This window comes from Lepisosteus platostomus, chromosome 11, assembly GCF_059453375.1.
Source record: "Lepisosteus platostomus isolate fLepPlt1 chromosome 11, fLepPlt1.hap1, whole genome shotgun sequence".
Taxonomy (NCBI): domain Eukaryota; kingdom Metazoa; phylum Chordata; class Actinopteri; order Semionotiformes; family Lepisosteidae; genus Lepisosteus; species Lepisosteus platostomus.
Window position 1 is genome coordinate 31,740,056 of NC_142621.1, and position 21,163 is coordinate 31,761,218.

Consider the following 21,163-nt stretch of genomic DNA (forward strand, 5'->3'; position numbering starts at 1 on the left):
GGTGTGGGGCTCGCACATAATTCAACACAGAAGAACAATGAAGATCTGCTAAAAGGTTAGCAGGCTAGTTAATATTTGATCACTGAAAGGCTGTTACTTGGCAGTTGACTTAGTATGGCTCCACTCCTTTCTGAAAACGCGTCAAGAATCAGCCACAATGAGGCTGAGCTACTCCAGAGCAGGCTTTCCTGCGAATGGATAACCATACACACACCACCATTTATTTTTAATCGAAAGTTTAAATAAAGAATTATCCAATTCATCATTTCGTCTGAGGTGCCACATGAGCAAACCGAATGAGGAAAGACCACCAACTGCTCCGGTACGTAATCCAGATGAGACCACATTATTATTAAAATATGTATTTTAAAAACGACATGATTACATGCAGGTAATTATTTCAGACCTCAGTTCACTTATTAAAAAAATCAATGTGAGCAGTGTTTGACATAGCATTAGCTTTTGCTTTAGTGACTAGAATACCAGTCATGTAAATGTACGTCGGCTTAAAGAGGATTGATTGTTTTGTCGCATATACCGATTCATTAGACACACCGTTATTAGACATTGAAGTGGAAGCTGAAAGCTGTGTGATTTGGGATGGCTGTGCAGCCACGCCTATTTCAATTTAATAAATCGCCCTTGTGTAGGAAGACACATTCCAACACTGAGTGATCAGTTAATTCTTGCATTAAAATCTTTCTTTGCCTTGTTTTTTCTAATTGGTTGACCTGTTGATAATTTAGTTGGTGGAGCTCCACGTGCTATATGTCCCAGAAGAACAGTGGAATTCGAAGCTCAACAGAGCCTCCACTGAAGCCATCGATAGCTTTGTGTCAGCCGGGTTCATCAGGCAAGTACTGGACAGTTTCAGGCAGGGCCTGGGGAACCACACACCTGCTGGTTACAGTCACAGCTGGACCTGCAGTTACAGAATCAAACCCTTAACTGGTCTCCTAATAACATTAACTTGTTCTCTTTATTTTCAGCTCCTAAGACATCTTGCCTTTTGACTGTTGCATTTCATAAATTGCTTAAAAGTCAGAATAAAGTTCCCATCAATTAACTTTATGGAGCAGATCAGCCTTTTTTTAAGGGATTTTAGTGTAATAGTGGTGATATAGTGTTGGGTTTATAACAGTTGCTTAGTAATGCAATCCTAAACAATGTAAAAAATGAAAGGTAAACACTGATACATCAGACCTGTAAAAACCCTGACTGAAATCTCTGCAATGTCATTAAGTAAATAATAAGGTGCAAAATAACTTACAGCATGTTAGTACCATTTCCAAAAAGATCCCAGCTTGCACAAATACTGTAGGACACTATTGTGTGCTATGTTTATGTATGGAGAGCTCTGTATCATTTTACTGGAAGTACATTCCATTATCTTATCTTGGTTGGTTTGATATGGCATTAAATAGTTTACTTGGTTACTATACACAACACTGTTGTTTTCTTCTGGAAGGGTTCATCCTGATCTGAATTTACAAGTCCTACGAGATGGACTCTGCAGGTTTCTGGGGGCGGACAAAGAGATTGAAACTTTTTCCTTTCTAAAATGTGTGGGTAGAAGTTTGGCCTTGGTGAGTATGAAGAGTGTACAGCACTAGTGCTGCTGTGTAGATCTAATTTACTTCAATCACTAGTTACAGTAACAATCACGTTTACAATTTTCTCTATGATATTTTTATTTATTAAAACGTAACATACAGAGATCTCAGTTGCACATTCAGTTTTACATACAGTACACATCAAGGTACCTGGGAGGTATGGTAGTATGTATCACAGCTTCTGTCCTGGGGCTGATTCTGACCTGCTGCACATTCTGTGAGGAGTTTGCATGTTCTTCACAGTGTTAATATGGTTTATTACTGGGTGTTCTCCTGCACTACAGTGCCATGCTGCCTGTGTTAACTGGAGTCTTCAAATTGTCCCCCTGTAGTCCTGGGGGCCATTCCTGGGTGTATCCATTGTGTGTTAGATTAGGCTTTGGCTTCCCACAGACCTATATTAGAATTAACAGTTACTGAAATTGGGTACATGTATAAATGGTCCCTATTTATACAACTGGATGTTTTGGATCAATCTGGGTAAAGTACCTTGTTTAAGAGTACTTCACTAGCTTATTCCTGCAAATGGTTGAAGTCGTAGAGGACTCATATAGAACACTTGTTTTTTATGGGATGTAAACAGATGTGTTATAATGTACATAAATATTGTGAACTCTTAAAAGGTTCATGCATAATGCTAGCTTGTCAGCAGCCAATTTAAGGTTGCCCTTGTCTCAAAATGGAAAATGACAACACGTTCATTTCAATTCTTTTGTTGGTCATGGGAAATAAATCATAAAGCTATAATGCTTCCTAGTTGGTTTTGGCTGACAGGCAATACTAATTCTAATAGTTTTCATTATTTTAACTACCAGGAAGTGCCGTCCTTAAGAGAATGAAATACCCAGATGTGCTCCTCCTCATTATAGGATGCAGTAAATAAAAAAAACCATGTCTACATTATTTATTGTTTATTCAATGTTCCCTAAAAACAAAATACATATACCTGTATAATGGTCAAATAAAACTTGGTTGAGCAAAGTTTCATAGGATTTTGTTTCTTCAGCTGTAAACATGTCCATACCCTGAAAGCAGTAGCTTGGACAAGTTAGGGCATGTATATGGCTGCCATCAGAGATATGAGATTGACAAATTATACTGTGGATCGTTTGCCAGTGCGGCTGGGTAGAAAGACATTTGTGTGGTGATGTCACTCGTTATGTATTTCAAACTCTGAAGCACTGGCAAAGGTTCTGGTGGACACTGTGTGCCCAGTTGTTAGTGCAAGAGGGAAACGGCATACACTACTCTAACGTTTACTGTAATGTATACATTAATTCTGTCTGAGAACTTTTCCAGAAAACAAAGTGATATGAATCCCAAGGTGTGAGAGAGGGAGGTTTGATATTGTACTGCTAAACTGTAGTCTTTCTTAAGGCCAGACCTTTCTAAATACGTTACATGAAAGCATTTATGTATTTATATATATATACATCCATCTATTTTCTATCCACTTTATCCAGTACAGAGTCTCAGAGGAGGTGGAGTCTATCCTGGCAAGCAATGAGCACAAGACAGGGTCACCCTGGACAGGACACCAGTTCATCACAAGGCACATACTGTACAGGCTCACAGCAGTACCACTTTTCCTAGAAACCAATTAACCTACCAGTTACTGCAGGAGGGAACCCATTCAAATGCAGGGAGAACATACAAAATCCACACAGATAGCCCTCCAGGACCAGGATTGAACCCAGAGCCGCAGAGCTGCAAGGCAGTAATACTAACCTCTGGATCACCACACCACCCCTGTTCATACATGTATTAATATTCTTATTTTAGCCACTGCATATTGATGTTGATACTGCATCTGATATTTTTCATGAATTCTAATGGTTAACATTAACCCCTAAGCTTTTTTTTTTGTCCTTGGGGGTCTAGATGATTAACATCATAGTGGAAGTTTTTTTCTTAAGTGAGACATTAAAAAAAAAAACTATGAGGAACAAGCGAATGAGCAGCCAGCAGAGCCTGCAGATGACTGCAAGCTGGACCTCATGTAATGTCCTGAACTTTCTTTCTAGTTGTACGAAAGTGGCAAAGATCGGCCTGGGTTTCATAAGGATTCAATTGTTACTTGCAGTAAACCTAAACCAAGTGGCTGTAAATTAGTGAAGGGGCTTAATCTATGGGCTTGTGCTGGTAGGCTGTGGAGAGACGCAGGTAGCTGGTCTTTCTCTAGCTTGAATTGAACCTGAATTAAAGAAGTGAAATAGCAAATTGTTTGTGGGCATGCTGGTTTTGCAGTGCTCTGATGCATATGAATTTGTTTTTGCCAGATCTACATCTTTCTCCTGACTACTCTGCTCCTCATCATCTGCTCTTCATTGTCTTTTTCAGGTAAAAGCTAATCAGGAAAAAGAGCTGAAAGTGAAGTTCTTTGCACCACCACACGTGCGTACTTTCCATTTTAAAGTTCACCTTTTAGACAAAAATAATAATATCCTTCTTTTCTGAAACACTCAAGTTTAGATTAGATGATTCATGAGTCTTTAATCTCTGTGCTGAATTAATATCAAAGCTTTCTTCTTGAGCCGATTGCTCAGTGATGGTTTTCTGTGCTTGTGTGTGCCAGATGCAATCAAATCAAACAAAAAATAATTCAGTGCATGTCTTCGACTTATCCTCAAAACACCAAATCATGTTAGTATCTGCCTAGCCTGTATTTTCTCACTGAATTTCCTCTGCTGAGCACCATTTGGACTTTTTTACCCAAAGGAGTGCTGTTCAATAGCAGTGCCTGCTACACCTTTCCTTTACTGCATGCTACATCACTGGCACAAAAGCATATAGACATATAGCATATAGCATATAGCCTTGTATTTGAATGGGCGTGCAATATTCCATTAGCTTTTGCAATATTATGATAGCATTAAAAACATGTAAGAAAACTACTTAGGAGAGTTTTGGTGGGTTTGACATAATTTACATGTTTAGAAATGTAATGTTCTAAACAATGAGTTTGGATGTATAATTATTATTACTGTACTATACAATTTTGAATGTAACAACCCTAGATATATATTCTGACCTTCTAGCTATATTTTTTAACATTGTTTGCCTCACCTCCAGATGATGCTGTTTTTCTGTCTTTATGTTTCTCCCAAAGTCCTGTGCAGGTCTAACAAGCCATGTAATGGTCTGTAAGCTGTACATTGCTTTCTTGCTCCATTTTCAAACTCCTTTATCCAGTACAGGGCTCAAGGCGAGAATCACTCACATGACAGGGTGCCAGTCAGCCGAAGGGCACAGGCACAGACACAAACACACGGGCTCTCAGGCCAGGGCCATATTTTCCAGAAGTGATGGGACCCCCCAGCATGTTTTTAGACTGTGGGAGGAAACCCATGAAAACACATGGACAGCATTTAAACTCCATGCAGATATCACCCCTGGAAGAGGAATTGAGCCCAGGGGCCTGAGCCAGCTATGCTAACCACTGCGCCACTGTGCTGCCCAATTGCCTCTATTTGACACTTAAGAAAAGCTAAAGAGCCACATTTACTTACTGCTCCAAAACTCCACTCTGACCAATCAGAAAATGTGTGTCCTAGATTATCTCAGAGCTTGCTTCCATCCTTATCTGGGCACAACTGTTTCTTAATAACTATGTACAACCGAGTACAGAATGGAATTACAAATCTATAAAACTGGATTACCTACTGGGCCTAGATCTTGAGAGAATCCCTGATTATAAGGATCTATTGAAATCACTGTATGAACTGTGTGGAGGACAGTGGAAGTCAGGAATAGGAAGATGGGAAGGCTCAATGTGTAACTAAGCAAGTCTATGTTCCGGAGAAGAGAACATTACCAGTAAATGCAGGTTGACCGCAGGTAAAACTAACAAATTGAGTAGGCTGAGACGTGTTCCCATTTAGGTCTTTGAAAGTATACGTTTTTGATTATGAGATTTTATCTGAGAAGTGAAAAAATGACTATAAAAATATTGGAATACGAAAGACAAAGAAATCAGTGAAACAATGAAACAGATCTTTCAACTTTTTTGTCTTTTTGATAGGCTCCAGAGCCAGAATTGTACTTGTTGCCAAGAGTGGGAAATGACAGAAACAGTTGCTCTGTTTCGCTCACACCTGATAGGCAGAACTATCCCATCAACCCTCAGATTTATAGTTCTCCTCTGAAGGTCAGCAGTGTGCCTCCTGTGAAAAAAGAGAGCACTAAATTCCCTAGGATTAAACCCAGGGCTCCCTGTAACCCCCCTGCTCAGAGCCAGGGCGACGAGGGAAATTCCAGCTCGGAGGAGGAGAAATTAGAAGAACTCAGCCCAGTGCAGGAGCCCAGATGGACTGACACAGCCAGTCTTCAAAGGACAGAAACTCAGCAGCAGCCGGAGCCAAACAGAAAAAAAGCAGGTAAAAGGGTGGTAATGAGACAAAGCCAGCACTGTTGTGGCCTCTGAACCGAAAGGGCACTGGAGCAAGATGGGATTTCTGTTCACACATCTGAGGAGAACACCTCTTGAAGCCTCACATCAGTTCATCACACAAATGTTAAGCTAAGGTCCTAATGCTTGGTTGTTAAAGAGCACATGGCACTATTTTCAAAGAGTAGGAAAGTCAACCGTGGTGTTCTGCCAAATTCCACTCCAGGCTCTCACAATCTCACTATCTGAAGTTCTCCTTCCATACATCTAGAGAAGCATGGGTGCCACCTGCAGAGCGAGGTGAGTCCTGCTCCCTAGTAGGGGTTATACTGGGCTGGTCACATGATGGTGATGAAGATGATTATTACCATTGCACAAATAAATCAACCCTGATTTTTGTATAAATAGTCTGTACTTTGTTGGAATTTAACTTGGAGTGCATGTTCTTAGTTTTCAGAAGGCATGGTTTTTTTAACAAGACTTGAAAGGAGTTCTGAACATTTATTCTCGAACAGGTGAGCAGTCAGAGCTGTTTCTGAGGGCAACTAATGAATTTGTTCCACAGTGTCTTATAATGCAGAACTGGCCCTGCGTGTCGGTACCCAGGGCAGAAATAAGAAGACGTCGGTGAGGAAGAGCCTGCATGGGCTCAGAAACAGCACCAGAGACTCTGGTGTTCCCGAGTCACTAGAGGACAGAGATTCTGAATACCTGCACTATCAGGGCAGGTAAAGCATGTTAAATCATTGAAAAAGAAAGTTATTTTACAGTGAATTTTTTTCTGTATTCTATATTTTCATACTTCCTCTGGTTGGCTTGGCTTGTTTGGATGTTCTGATTTAGGCATGACTTGTGTCTGTCTGTGGACTGTGGGAGGAATCAGGAGCATTTGGAGAAAGCTCATGCAAACACTGGGAGACATACACACATTGCTCAGACAGCATCCCAGGTCCAGAATTGAACCCTGGACCCCAGGGCAGCAATGCTAATTATTGTTAATAATAATGAAATATTCTCTAATAGTTCTTTTTTCTGTTATAAAGGTTTTCAAAAGTATGTTTTGTTTATTTAAGCTGCAGTTCAAATATGAACAGTACTCCAACATGAGTTAGGAGGTAACTCACACATCATTCTCAGATGTGAAAGGAAGACACATTGAGCTGCCCTTAGTCTTTTATTATTTTAAAAGGTTGTAAATGGATGCAATGACTCCCAGTATAGAAATTCCCTGTACTGGAATGTACAACACAATGCACTCCCACAGTGTACAACCTTTCCACACTGTGGTAATTTTATTAAAAAAATATATATATATATATTGCTCCGACTCACAGATGCAAACAAAGTTAAGAATATTTATGTCCTTTGATCAGGATTCATAATGGACATTTAATTGCTTCCTGATAGAGAATTCTTGTGTATTTATGTTTTTTGATGATGGCTCAAAACTTCAGAAGATTCATCATTTCATAATGCATTTCATAAGTGGAGGTGGTGCTATGGTTCAAATGATTGTAATAATATACACATTCTCTTAGGAAAACCAAAGACTCTGTGCCACTGAAAGATCACAACAAGAAGGAAACTAAGGAGGTAAATCTGCAAAATACAGGGAGCTTTCAAATCAGAAAATGTGGAATTGTGGTTGTAGAAAAACATTTTCCAGTGGTTTCATAAACCATAATTATCACTAATCCTTTGTTATCTAATATTTTCAAAAAGTAAGTCTAATTAATTTAATTGTAAAGAAGTCTAGAACTATTGTTAATTGGGCTTTCCTAAGTTATGCCAATATATATATTGCAGTTGATGTGCTTACTAAATGTACAGATCTGGAAAATTAGTCAAAGCAAATCGTATGCCCATCGGAGAGCTCTGTGTCTGTGCAGATAAAGATCCTTGTTACAGTATGTACTGACTTTCTGTCCAGGTCTATGAGAATCCTTTGCCCTTGCCCACCCCAGCACAGTACTCCTCTCCTCCTGCGGCCCCTTTTCTGGCCCAGACTGCACAACAACCTGCTCCTCCGGTCTTTTTAACCGACAGTAAGTCTGAAACATTCAGCTTCAGTCATTTAGATCTTGATTTCATGTTGAAACATTTAGAATAAATGTGTAACTGTTACATTAGCATTTCATTAACCTTCCTCAGGCTGCTTTTTGTTTTTACCTGTGATTCTTGATGTTCTGCAAAACCCTACTTTAGCGCCGAAAGATGTAGGATCAACAGCAGCTAGAAAAAAACATTTTTGCTTAGAGGATGTGCATAAAAAATCGTAGGATTTTATCGTCATTTTCTGCTAGCTGGAGTCATGAATTTGCATTGCACTCTTCACTAACCCTTCTCATTAACCCTTCCCTGCGCTTGTTGATGATCCTGCAAGGAGATGAGCTCATTGAGGAAATCAAGTTGGCGAAGCAGGAGCGGAAACAGCTTGAGAAGACCAGACAAAACCTGCTAAGAAAGGCTAAAGAGCTCCTGGGACGCTATCGCCACAGGAGAAATCAAGGTGAGACAGCCCTATCGATTGTGTCACAGCTGCGTTACAGCGTTTAAAAGTCTGCGTGTGTTGGGGGAATTTAAACTGCTGAGTGTAACAACTACTTTGTTTTTTGTTGTATATTCTGGGGAAACCTAACTAGAAAATACTTTTCAGTCTTTACTAAATGACTGTTGTCAATGTCACAGCTGTGCTAATGGTTTAACATACTATTTACTAACATCATTTTTTAACTAGATCTTTCCAACTTGCATCTTTCTAAAGATGGACATTAAAACAACATACCAATCATGACATGTGCAAAAACCTTAGTCTGGGCCTTTAGTGTTCGTAAGCTAGTGTTTCAAATCAATAATCAGAATCTTTATTATCTTGAAATGTTCTTGAAATCAGATGTTAATATTGTAAGTTAAAATAAGATAAACTCATTTTTTTATCTTGATAATTCCATTGCTCTTTTATTCAGTTCCATGCATTTGTTTTAAATCCTCTCAAGCCTGAGAAACTCCTAAAGTGTCATTTTCAATACGTTTATCACTTCAAAATCTATGACAAAAGCTTTTTCCTGTGAGCTGAACTTGTTTGATGTTGTACTGGCTCCTGCCACACGTTTCCTGACTATAATAGGTTTGTAAAGCTACAAATCAGATAATAAAATAAGGTTTGAACATTTCGCTACTAATATCGAATACCTTAAAATGAAAATGAAATCTACATCTGCAGCCTGTCCAAACATTAGAGAAAGTGTGTTATTGTCACCATAGCTCGCGACACCTGGAAGAAGAAATATTTTGAGACCAAAAAGACAACTGTTCCACTGGAGGCCAGTCTGAAAAACCTGCGACAGGAGCTGGAGAAGCATTACCACAAGCTGCAGCAGCAGCTGCAGGCCAGGGATACAAGAAGCAAACCTCAGTCCTATGGGCATCCTTCAAACAGCAAGGTGAATAAATCCCCTTACACACATCCTGTCTCTGGAGCCAGGATCCCTGAGTCTGGGGCACAGAGGGGATGTGCCTATGTTCCGTGACAGGTAACACCACCAGTAAAAATGGTCAATTTCAGCGTGAGAGTGTGTTATATTTAACGATGACTGAACAAACCTATAGATTATAAGAGCTGGTGGAATACTCTGGAGGGGTCCACCAACAGAATCCCAACTCGCTCACCTAAAATTAAGAATGGCTTTTAGAAATAGATGCTCATGCTACAAATTGGATTAAAAAAAAACAGTTGATCTTATACCATGTAAAACATGATCTCCAGGAGGCAGGAGGTGTTGAGAGACAGTCCGAGCAGTGTTCCTGAGCTGTGAAACGAGACGATGTCATGTTACAGGCATGGTTGTTTGTTCTGGGCTGGTGACAACAGGAGACCTAGTTAGGAAATGAGACGTGTGTAATGAAAACTGGAAAATATTAGACAGGATCTGTCCACCAGGGGGAGCAAAAGACTAACAATTCGATATGTATGGGATGGTGTTGGTAGTAATGTTATACTGTATACTGTATTGCTTTAGTACTTAGAATTGTACTTATCATTAAACTAGATCTATCTATAGTTTATTTAAAAATCTATAGTTTATTTAAAAACAAAACGATTGTCATTTACCATTGTTTCATATATTTTTTAATGTACCCTAAAATACATGATGTTGTTTAAATCCCCCTTAATTTATACACTTAAAAAAACTTCTGCATTTCCAGAATGACCTCATTATTCAAATGATAGAAGAGACCCATGAAATAGATCAACTAAGAAAGAAAGTGGAGGATGCTAAAATGAAACTTGTGACAGAAATCAAGGTAAAGAAAACTTTTAGTGTTTTCTACCATGCAGTGTTTTATTATTGTTGAAAAGGGAGATTGTTTAGATATAATGCACCACATAAACAGCATCCTGATTCAGCTACGTTATGCTTGCTAATCTTGCTTAATGAAAGCTAATCTTACTTAATGAAATAAGCAGCGTTAGCGTTTACATGCCAGTCCTGAGATCCTCCCTTATTTTGTGATCATTTTGTTAAAGTTTATCTGAATTTTTCAAGCAAAATCTGTGATGGTTGTTTTTTTTTTCCTAATACCAATGTAGGCACATGAGAACTTTATTCTCGCATTGAGTACAGGCGACACCACTTTCATTCATGCATTTACAGCTGAATTATGAGATCTGTGTGTCCGTTCTTGAGAAGGTGGTTTTGAGGAAACATCAGAGAGTTTCAACGCAAGGTGCATCTTTGACTCAAAAACTTGGCCACAGGAGAGCAAGGAAAGAGACATGTTTATTGAATTCAGCTTTACAGTACAATGACTGTTAAATTAGCTGAGATAAAGCTTGCAAAATCCAAGATGGAGAAAAGTGGTCCAAAAATAATCTTTTTATTGTTAGAAAACAATCCTGGGAAGCTTTAACATGAACTGGACCTCCGGGCTTCCTGAGAGGCCAGTTCAGCTCATCCTTCTGATTGACTTTGCTGCGCACCCTGATTTGTTGGGAGGCAAAAAATCTCCCGCCAGTCGTCACGATATCCTTCAGCAATGGACTGCTCTCGTTTGTGGACTGGTGAAGGGGTGTATTTAAAAAATAACCCGGTTTTCTCTGCTCCCTCTGCAGCTCAGGAAGCAGATAGCCACAGAGGTGCGAGCTCTCAGAGCAGAGCTTGCACAGAAGAGAGCCCAGCTGTCTCTGTCCTGTCCACAGGGAGGCTCTGCTGCACACCCATTTGGATACCAGGCCAGGCTGCAGGCCCAGCACATACCAGTGTGAACACATGAAAGGTTACAAACAAGAAGAGACCATTCGACCTAATCGACGGTCAGTAGGTAATGGATCCAGGGATCTCATCCAGCCATTTCATGAAAGAAACCATGGGCTTCAGCAATGAGGTTGTGTAGTTTGTTCTGACCCCCACAACCCTTTGGGTGCCTCCTGTTCTGGGTTATACATTCCCACACCATACTGTATATATTCACATAGTTTCTACTTTTGCCTTCTGGTGCCAATTCTACACATTCACTGGGCTGACTTTGTTGATACCTTTGATGATTTTGAGTACTTGTGTGGGGTCTCTCTGTTCAACATTAAGGGGATGAGCTCCTCAGGCCCCATGCTCATGTTCAACCCTACAACTACTATATACAGTATATGTTCTTCTTAAAGGTCTCGTTGTTCCCTATTTTTAAGAAGAATTTTGAACAAAGTCTCGCCTTGAAGGCACAGAGTTTGGATGTTACTGATTATGAAGCGCATTATTTCACAAAAATATATAATCGTTACAGCAAAAATATGATGAAAGGCTCTTGTTCATACAGGAAGAAAAACCTAAATCTACTTTCCACAGTTCTGTTCAGAAATCAACCTGGTTTTTCTTCCACTTCGCTTACGTGGAAATGTACATCTTGCTTATGGATTTGTTCAGTCAACTTTAGTCAAAAAATATCTGTTGTTGTTTGTGTTGTTATATGATGAAGCCTAACGATAATACTAATATAGTGGATTTTAAAAATATTTCATTATGTAATTTTACTTTTGGACTGGTATGTTAACATTAATATCAGATTAAGGGGAAAATCAAAACTACCTTTACCTTAAACTATCAGGATGACTTTCCCTTGTTTACCAAGTTTGATTTGCCCATCATTTATTTTGCCTGACCACACAATTTGGAAAAGAATGCTCTAGATTTTACAGTATACAGTATGTGTACCACATATCCAGGTGGATGCTGCACATTGGTGGTGGTGGAGGGGAGTCTCCATTACCTGTGAAGCACTTTGAGTGGAGTGTCCAGAAAAGCGCTATATAAGTGTTAACAAGTACTATTATTATTCATACAAACTTCATGACCACACAGAACGCAAAATGAGGAAGTGTAGGCAAACTCCTCTGACCGTGAAGTAACTCATGTAAAATTTTACGCAACCGTTTGTGTGTTTGTTATGTTTGTAAAGTACAGATTTATTCAGCTGTTGTGCAGTGTCACTGTAACTACTACCAAAACCCCAAACCTAAAAACAGACACCTTTTTAGTGAGGCAGCCGATAAAAAATTTCTCTGGCTAAATGTTCTAGAGTGTGAAAATACAACGCTTTCAAAACCGCTCAACTGACTTTGGCACTTCCACAATTTCAAGGATTTTTTTAAAGCACTTTATTAGATGTTGAAACTTTAGAAAAACACCTAAAGATTGAGCAAAACAGTACAACTTTCATTTCATTTTTTTCATTTTAATGTTGAGAAGATGTAAATACAGAATCATATAAAATTTATAAACCATATTCATACCAGTATTATACACCTTTTAGGCTTAGGAAAATATTAAATTCTCTTTCACAGAAAATTTTAAAAATGTCAAAGAATGTGTAAATCAATTCTTCCGCTCAAAAACAAAAACAATCATGCTCCAGGGAGTTCTTTCATTTTTATCCTTTTACGGTTGCTGCAAATTAAGCAATTAATTTAGTGCTCCAGAACATATCTCCTGTTTTCCAGGCAAGCCACTGCTTCAGTCCGCAGACGCCGTGCTCCTGAGTCTCTGAGCTGCTGGTTTAAGAGCGCTCCACATGGCCCTGGTCTGTTGCTGGGCGACAGGGTTGCTCCCATAATCCAGCAGATTACCATTCCACATGCCGATACCCCGCAGGCCTCTTTCCCTGACGTAGGCCGCCTTCTGAGAAATGCTCTCTGGGTCATCGTACCACACCTGATGGATCTGTCCTTGATCATCCTGGTACATAAATTCAAAAAAAAAAATGGAATGATCAGCTGGCATGGTGTCACAGAGGTTAGCAGTGCTAGGGCCCTGGGTTAAATTCCCGAGGTGCTGTCTGGGTGGAGTTTGCATGTTCTCCTCATGTTTGCGTGGGCTGCCTCCGGGTGCTCCGGTTTCCTCCCACAGTCCAAACACATACTGATAGGTTAACTCACTTCTGGTAAAATTAGACCCGGTATGAGTGTGAGTCAGAGTACCCTGCCTTGTGCCCGCTGGTTGCTGGGATACGCTTCAGCTCCCCAGCAACCCTGAAATGGAAGAAGCAGTTTGAAAATGGATGGATGGATGGATGGATGGATACATGATTAGCTGGACTTGTGCACACAGTACACAAGACATTTATTTTTTGGGAAAAAGTAAAAAAGCATTAAGTTACACTGAGCTTCCTTGCCTAATCCCCTTCCAGTTCTGTGTCTTACTGTTGTGGCAGTTTGGTGTGAATCTATTAGCTGCGACGTCTAGTGTGAGGTGGTGAAACAGCCAAGGGAACAGTTTTCTCTCAGTAATGCAGTGTTTTTTTTTAATATAGCACTTCCAGAATATTCATGATTTTAGGATAATGACCATGATTTCCTCAAAACGCCTGACTCTACCTTGGAGCTCTATCTACACATACAGGTTCTGAAAATGTCTAACAGGTTAGCTGGCTGAACCTCTGTTTTCCAGTCCTGGACCAACGGCCAAAGAGCTGTCCAGTTTTCTCCAGACCTTTTCTTTCTCAGTCTCTTTTGCTTCCTTTTAGTTTCTTCTCTAAGGCAAACAATGTTTAAGTATCCCAAAGGCCTTTCAGACAAAAGGCCTACAGCTGTGCTCGCCATGCACTTTTATACACAGAGACAATCCAAGTACCAACAGCTGAGGCTCATCACACAGGAAATAAGGTAATTATTTTTCCTTACTCTGCTGTGAAATATAGTTTCCACGTGGGCATACAGTAGGACAAAAGAAGCAAACACATTTAGCAAGCACTGTTATAGTGAGTAGAGGCTCTTCAAAACTTAAAATCTACTCCCTCCCCAATCCTACCCGACATTCTGTTACACTATGAAGATGCAAAGGATAACTTGATATTTACTACTCAGATATTCATGAACCTCCTAATCTTTCAATACTTCACGCTGCCTTCTTAGTGATGCACTTATTTCATCTGAGTAATTTGGACTTTCAGCAGCACTTACAAAAATGTTGCTTCTACTTCTCACTGCCTGAGACTTCAGTACCTTGTAGTTGTAGTAGGGCGCGTGCTGCACCTCATCCCACATGCGCCCAGAAATGGAGCCGTTGATTTGTTTCATCATGATCTTGTAGGGAACCTGGCGCCCAGCTGCGTCGCTACAAGGTGCGCCCCGAAATGGCACCTGCTGGATAGTGCAGATGCCCTCCTGGAAAGGAAGACACCCCTTAGCCCAGAGGCCCTCTCCAGTTTGTGTCTTATTGTTATAGACAAACTTTCTTAACCGTAGTATGTTTTTAAATTTTCTTTCAACTTGTGTTTTTTTTTTTACGTGGGGGTTTGAATTTTTTCCTCAAGCCCTGTGCCCAGTTTCTGAGTTCCAGAATTCCCCCTCAATTCGGGTGTGTGGTGAAATATAACCAGTTGGATTTGTCTGGAGGAGAAGGGACATCAGAAGGAGTGTTTCAAGGAGAGGTGCTTCATTCTTCCCTGCCTGTGCTTATCATAAATCAATCACCTATTAAGAACTTTGTAGTCAGAAATAAGGGGGCAAATTCTTCATCAGAAGCTGAGTAGAGACGGCATCAAGTTTTGCACCTGAGGCTGTTAGAATAATGTACACACCAACGACAGTACATGTACTTCTTTTCTGGAGATGTTACACCAATTTAGGTATTTACTAATTCCCTGTGATTTTCTGTGGCATGGTTATCAGAAATACTGTATATGTCTCCAAATCCCAGTTTTCTCTAGCTTGTTTTCAAAAATACCATTCCACTTTTACATTTTACTGTGAAGACTACATTTCTGATATTTTCACATTGCATTTAAGTTTTAAAAATGGTACGCTTTATTAAATGTCAAACTAAATTTCAATCGTACAATTACAATTATCAATATGTGTAATATTGACAGATGTTTTGAATATTGAAGTTCACTACCGTTTACCTCACCTTCATGAGGATGAAGTGGTTTAAGTTTAGGAATGCAATGACGCAGACACGGACGAAACAATATTTCTGGAAAAAGCCTGAAGACACCACTTTTCTTTGTAAGCCAAGTTTTACTGCTACCTGTAAGATCACCTGGTGCAGAGTAAGGGGATGTTTACCTGTGACAGTTCCACGCAGGTGTAGTCGTAGCCATACCAAGGCACTCCCATAACTAATTTCTTTGGGTCAATCTTCAGTGTGATGTAGTCATCATACGCTGATGAGCAGACATGAGACATGGCTGTTTTTAAAAAGCAGGCTGTGAAACAACTCAAAAAAATAATTTAATTTTTTAGGAATTGGTTGGAGGTTTATGAGGTAGTAACAAAAAGGAAATCATTTTTTTTGCTATTTTGTTTTTACTTTTTACATATTTTCATCAATATCACAAAAGGGCAAAATATGTGATCACCCTCTGTGCATTTTATATTGTCTCAATCATGAACCAGTTATTTTGTGACAGTTTTCACCTCTTTCAATACTAAAATGAGTTCTCTTGTACAACATACTAATTCTAGTGTATCAAAGTCTGTCATGAAAAATCGATCAATCAGAGTGATGCCAAAAACATCTACTATCCAAAATCCAGATACTTTATTTCTCTAAAAACAACTATCCATGAATCGAGAAAAATAATCCTTTTGATGTGTGGTATACAGGAAGCCTTTGCAGAAACTTATCTTTATAGGAAACTATCTTTTAAAATCTTTTTTTTTTCCACTGCAAAAACTGCACAGAAAAGAACAATTTCTTAAATCAGAATACAAATGGCAAATGCTTTTCTTCTATCATGAGTGTTGTGGAGGCGATGCTTTGATACAACACGAGAATTGTTCATAGTCTTCCTGCTTACCTGTTAGTGTTTGGTTCAGTGGCGCATTAGCCTTTGCAATACAGTCACCCCAGATTTGGCTCTGTTCGTCGTAAGACATCACAAACACCAGGTCAGACACCTCTGCTATGGCAACATAGTCATAGCAGCGCTTATCGATACACTTGGGAGACCACGCAACATCAAACGATACCTGAAAACACCAAGGACTAGTTGTTAAAGTCATACTAAACAATCAATATCAAGTGGCGCATATAAACACAAACCATGAAGGAAGACACTTCGAATTTGCTTAAATAGTAAGAAAGCAGTCTTTAACCGAACATTGAAAAATGTTGTCCAGCTAATGAATCACATTTATTAATATATTATTATTATTTTTAAGTATTATACTGATAATCCCTAGTTGCATGGCATTTTTGATATTTGTCCTTGACATTTAAAGATACAAATCCGTCAAAATCGATCAGATCAAACGAGCAGACATTTCTAGTGCCTGGGCAAAACATTTAGTTGAAGTTGACAGAAACTGAAATCTCTCATGCAAGTTTAACTATTCTACTATTCTTTAGCCTAAATGCTTAAGCACAGGCTTATAGCGCTACGAAGACTATACATCTGGTTCTACTGAGGTGAGTTTCTGTAACTTACAGAACTGTGTGTTACTGTAGTCATGCTACAGTCATGATATAAGGATGTGGAATTCATTACTTTCCCGAGGGAATGACTGCAGCCCCATGAGTATGAGACACCTCTTCTTTTCATTTACAAATTCCTGATGACTTCCGCTTGAGCAACAGCTGTTGAGGTGGGCTCAAGGAATTTTCTTCTTTTGAAGATCACATCCCTTTCAGGTTCATTAAAAACATTTGGAATCCTAACTGCATCAATAAATCTTTTAAATAATGATCTTGTACACTAATGTTTCAGAAACAATGTAATAGGAGTCCCTACTATCCTATCCACCTACCATTAAAACAGCAAAATCCTACAAACATTTCCTCCTGCCCCCTGGTGAGTTGCTTGCGCAGGTGGTGTTGCAGCCAGCCAGTCTGCATTATCAGACTGGTAGCCTGCAGAGATGTAAGAATGCTTGTCTTACCTGTGACCCTGGAATTTCCCTATGGAAGGCCTCTGTGGTCTCTCTGACCAGTGCGGTCAATGCATAGTATTCTGGTGAGGCCTCCTCCACTTCCTGCTCAATGTCAATATTGATCCCATCCATGAACTGCTTCTTTGCCAAGGTCACCTTCTCCAAGATCCAGGCTGTTCCGTTGGATGGGTCTACAATGTCGCTGAGGGGCACATCTCCTACAAAAAGACATGCAGTTAAACATTAACATTCACTGTGACAGGAGCTCCACAATACCCCAAAACTGGCAGCTGTCTGGCAATGTGAATTGACTTCTAAGCTCGTGCCTTGCCATTAGCATTCCCTTCACTTTCTCAGAATTGACTGGACTCCATATTGTTAATAGAGTGATGGGTTGTGAGCTAGTATTTTCCAGTCACCATGGGATAACTGGGTTCTGACTCCGGGTCATTTAATATATTTCCCTTCCTGAAGTTCTGCTTTTGATATTGTCATTCATGGTACAGAACTGGATGGTATGGAAAATAATTTAAACATAAGTGGTGCTTTCCTTTGTTAGGTTGGCTCCTGTTTGACTAATAGCAGCTACAGTAATTTGTAAATCTAGACCTTTTACATCCGATGTGCCAGATGTTGCACAGGGATCAATGCTGGGACAATTACTATTTATTTAATAATTACTGTTTATTTAGAGTACATATGCAGCCTCTTGGTCAGATTAGTCACCATCATGAACTTGGGTTTCACAGTCATAACACTCAAATTTACTATCACATAACACCAGATAAAGAACTACTGCTGTGGTTTCTGCACTTTACAGTTGCCTGTAAGTTGTCTGTACAGTTGCCAGTTGTGTCAGTATGCTAGTCAACTTTAAGCTAAAGTGTAACAAGAAATGCTCATAGCCTCCTAACATTAAGCAGACAATTTGGTGGCTTCAGTGCTGTTGTTGATGGTGCTGAAATTAAACCCTGAAGTGAGAAATGTCTCTTTGACCAAAAGCTGTCATTCAAAGCTCTTGTTACAAATGTCACAAGGGTATTTTTTTCCATCTGTGTAACATCTGGGTGACCTGGTTAATGTTCTGTTTATGAGATGCTGAAAACATGATGCACCTGTATTTCATCTTGATTAGACTGGTGTAATGGCTTACTGTGGTACCTACTAAAGTACATAAACCATATCCAAAGATCTGTGGCAAATATGCTAGGTCTACTGTGCCACCACATTGAATTTCGGTGCAGACAGCGTTGGTCTCCTGCGAAATGCAGAATGGATTAGTGTGCTTTTGCTAACGTATAAGAGATTGAACAGTCCAGATACATATCACACAAATGCATAAGAGACTGTGTTGTTGTGGACATTTTTAAAGCTTCCTTGTTTTACTCTTGGTTTTAATTGACCTGATTTTATTTTATGATTTATTCGTGTAAAACTGGATCGCTGTGCGCCCGAGACGGGCTTAGAAATCAATATAATTGCCATTATGGGGATCGAGGATATTATGACTATTTCTTAACTATTTAGACCTTTACGTGAAATCAGACATAGAACTGCGGATATATCTATTGCCTTTCAGGACGAGTCGAGCTCCTTTGGAATGGGCGTAGCACATGAGCTCCGGATCAAACTTCCCAAACGCTGCAACAGTTGTGACTTTAGACCAGTCATAAGACTTCCATGTTTTTCCTCCGACGTCAAAGACGTACACCTGTAGGTTAAAAGAAGCGCAAGTAATACTCTGTATTATACAAAACATTTTCTCAGTATGATTCACTAGATGTCTTTGGTTACTGATGAAATATATTTGGATACATGTGCGTGGTTTTGTTTTTTAAAACGATTATTTGTACACGTTTACGATTCTTTTAAACTACACATTAAAAACATTTATAAAATGAAACCGAAAAGATTATGTTGATAGTTCAGTACGTGACATTTAACAAATCGACAAGTACAGTATGTATCTCCTTTACAATTAAAGGAGATCGTCCAGTTCAATTAAGACACCGTGCTTACTTCGAACTCCTTCACATCGGTGATCTGTTTGCAAAGGTCCCGAGTTTCACAAGGACAAACGCCGTCACTACGCACCAGCGACAAGCAGTGCGCAGTTAGGATCAGAAGAAACCAAACAGCCCCAGACATGCCTTACTGTTGCTAAACCTGACACATTTGCAGAGTCCAAAGAATATCAGTTGTTATTTCATGAAGACGCTGCAGTTTCTAATCATAGAACTTCCTCAAAGCTGGGAAAAAGTGGCTGGTCTTCGTCACTATGGAGGGCCAGACGGGACAATTTTATTCTCCATTCTTTCAGGGCAATGTTTATTTCTCATACTTAAAAAAAATGGAGTATGTTGTAAGAAAATCAACAATATATATGGAAATGAATGGAACAAGAGTTCAAATTTAGCTTATTAGAAAACCGAACCATCAACGCTTTATCAAACATAACTTCACGTTGCTTTTCTTCATTTACCTGTGCTTTTGCAATATTTAAAATCTCTCTATTATCGAGTCATATTGCTTAACTGTGTAAATGGTTTAAATGGTATTTTTACAGGAGTTTAATTAGAACACGCTTTGCGTTATATGCTGAAAACCAATTCCAATAAAAAAAAACCCAATAAGAACTCAAACAGCGTAGTGTGGTAAGTACAGTACATACAGTACGCTTACTTTCTTACAAGCCCTACACTTTGGTGTGTTTTGCGTTTAGTTTTAAAATGTTACAAATCAAAACAAAGTTAGCTTAATAATAAGTTTGAGCAAATTGGGGGAAAAAAAGCTGCAGGGGCAGATCAAACAATTTTTGTTGGAAAAGGGCATCATGTCCAGGTTTAACAACCAGAATACAGTATACAGTACATTGGTACAGAAGCAAGTATTTAAATGTTAGAGAGCAGTCTGACCCAGCGATGTCTGCGTCCATTCCTGACCTTTAGCTCCAAGGAATGTTTGCCTACAATAGCAAAGTGTGCTTAACATTCCAGATGAACGGTCATTCAGAATGTGACTATGATTTTCACGAATCTGCTTTCAATAAAAAGGCAAATACAGTTCTGAATTGTAACTTTTAAGCTTTAGCCTTTATTCACAAAAACTAGATTGCATATAGTATAATATGCGCTTTTACACTTTACACTTCAAATCATTTAGAAGTTTCCATAGAATTCTCCCAGTTTTCTGAAGAATTCATCCCTATAGGTCAATATTCCCAAGCGAGCAATTATTTATTTTTGTTATTATTTGAATTGTAATGCATGGTGGACCCACAGGTGTTTCATGTTTTACTAAACTTCTTATCTAAATCTTTTTCCCCGAAACTGTTCTTTAAGTCCGAAAAATAAAGTGCAAGGACTAATGTTCTAAATCAAAACATAAAAATGGTTTAAAAAGTGTTAAAGATGAAGTTAGAGTTGCTGTCATATAGAGATTTCTCATTCGTTTTTTTAAATTGTTGTTACCCTTTCCTCGAAATTCAGCTTTTGCATTTTTATTCCTATTGTTAAACACCAGCATTGCAATCACTCTTTGTCCACTGTCTAATAGACGAGGAGGAAAATGCTGCTTTAATTGTTGTTTGCTCCAAGAAATAAAAACCTTAATATCATTCACGAGAGTTTACACATCTGGTACTTACACTGAAAAATATCTATATTCTTTTGCAGAGCAGTATAACAACATATTTACATTGTAGAAATATTACTGCCTTGCCAATTTCAAGACCAGTTCATTGCTCAACCATTAGTGCCCAAAAGATAAATTGTCCAAATAAGTCACGGCGATCCTATGTCA

General features: G+C 39.1%; 2 protein-coding genes across 3 annotated transcripts; one reads left to right on the forward strand and one right to left on the reverse strand.

The window, feature by feature from the left end:
• Nucleotides 1-119: 119 nt before the first annotated feature.
• spata1 (spermatogenesis associated 1) lies at nucleotides 120-12,007 on the forward strand. Its single transcript, XM_088599157.1, has 12 exons — nucleotides 120-322; nucleotides 747-853; nucleotides 1,469-1,586; nucleotides 3,954-4,007; nucleotides 5,635-5,989; nucleotides 6,581-6,728; nucleotides 7,539-7,593; nucleotides 7,931-8,045; nucleotides 8,384-8,509; nucleotides 9,265-9,443; nucleotides 10,207-10,305; nucleotides 11,114-12,007. Exons 1-12 carry the CDS (start codon nucleotides 284-286, stop codon nucleotides 11,264-11,266), a joined length of 1,548 nt encoding a protein of 515 aa, XP_088455283.1. The 5' UTR covers nucleotides 120-283; the 3' UTR covers nucleotides 11,267-12,007.
• A 698-nt stretch (nucleotides 12,008-12,705) lies between these two features.
• ctbs (chitobiase, di-N-acetyl-) lies at nucleotides 12,706-19,648 on the reverse strand. 2 transcript variants are annotated; one of them, XM_088599158.1, is made up of 7 exons: nucleotides 19,382-19,648; nucleotides 18,935-19,073; nucleotides 17,372-17,580; nucleotides 16,291-16,462; nucleotides 15,557-15,654; nucleotides 14,450-14,653; nucleotides 12,706-13,226 (listed from the first exon to the last, which is right to left on the reverse strand). In XM_088599158.1, exons 1-7 carry the CDS (start codon nucleotides 19,508-19,510, stop codon nucleotides 13,005-13,007), a joined length of 1,173 nt encoding a protein of 390 aa, XP_088455284.1. In that variant the 5' UTR covers nucleotides 19,511-19,648; the 3' UTR covers nucleotides 12,706-13,004. The 2 variants fall into 2 exon arrangements, with proteins under 2 accessions (XP_088455284.1, XP_088455285.1); XM_088599159.1 differs by having other exon boundaries at nucleotides 14,492-14,653; nucleotides 19,382-19,646.
• Nucleotides 19,649-21,163: the final 1,515 nt, after the last annotated feature.

What these genes read in the sequence shown, in the direction of transcription:
- ctbs (XM_088599158.1), bottom strand. Translation starts at nt 19,510, where the DNA reads ATGTCTGGGGCTGTTTGGTTTCTTCTGATCCTAACTGCGCACTGCTTG. An exon ending in GGGAAATTCCAGGGTCACAG is followed by an intron (nt 16,463 to 17,371) that starts GTAAGACAAGCA and finishes TGGTGTTTTCAG; the next exon opens with GTATCGTTTGATGTTGCGTG. An exon ending in ACTGAACCAAACACTAACAG is followed by an intron (nt 15,655 to 16,290) that starts GTAAGCAGGAAG and finishes TCTGCTCATCAG; the next exon opens with CGTATGATGACTACATCACA.
- spata1 (XM_088599157.1), top strand. Translation starts at nt 284, where the DNA reads ATGAGCAAACCGAATGAGGAAAGACCACCAACTGCTCCG. An exon ending in GTGTCAGCCGGGTTCATCAG is followed by an intron (nt 854 to 1,468) that starts GCAAGTACTGGA and finishes TTCTTCTGGAAG; the next exon opens with GGTTCATCCTGATCTGAATT. An exon ending in GGCATCCTTCAAACAGCAAG is followed by an intron (nt 9,444 to 10,206) that starts GTGAATAAATCC and finishes CTGCATTTCCAG; the next exon opens with AATGACCTCATTATTCAAAT.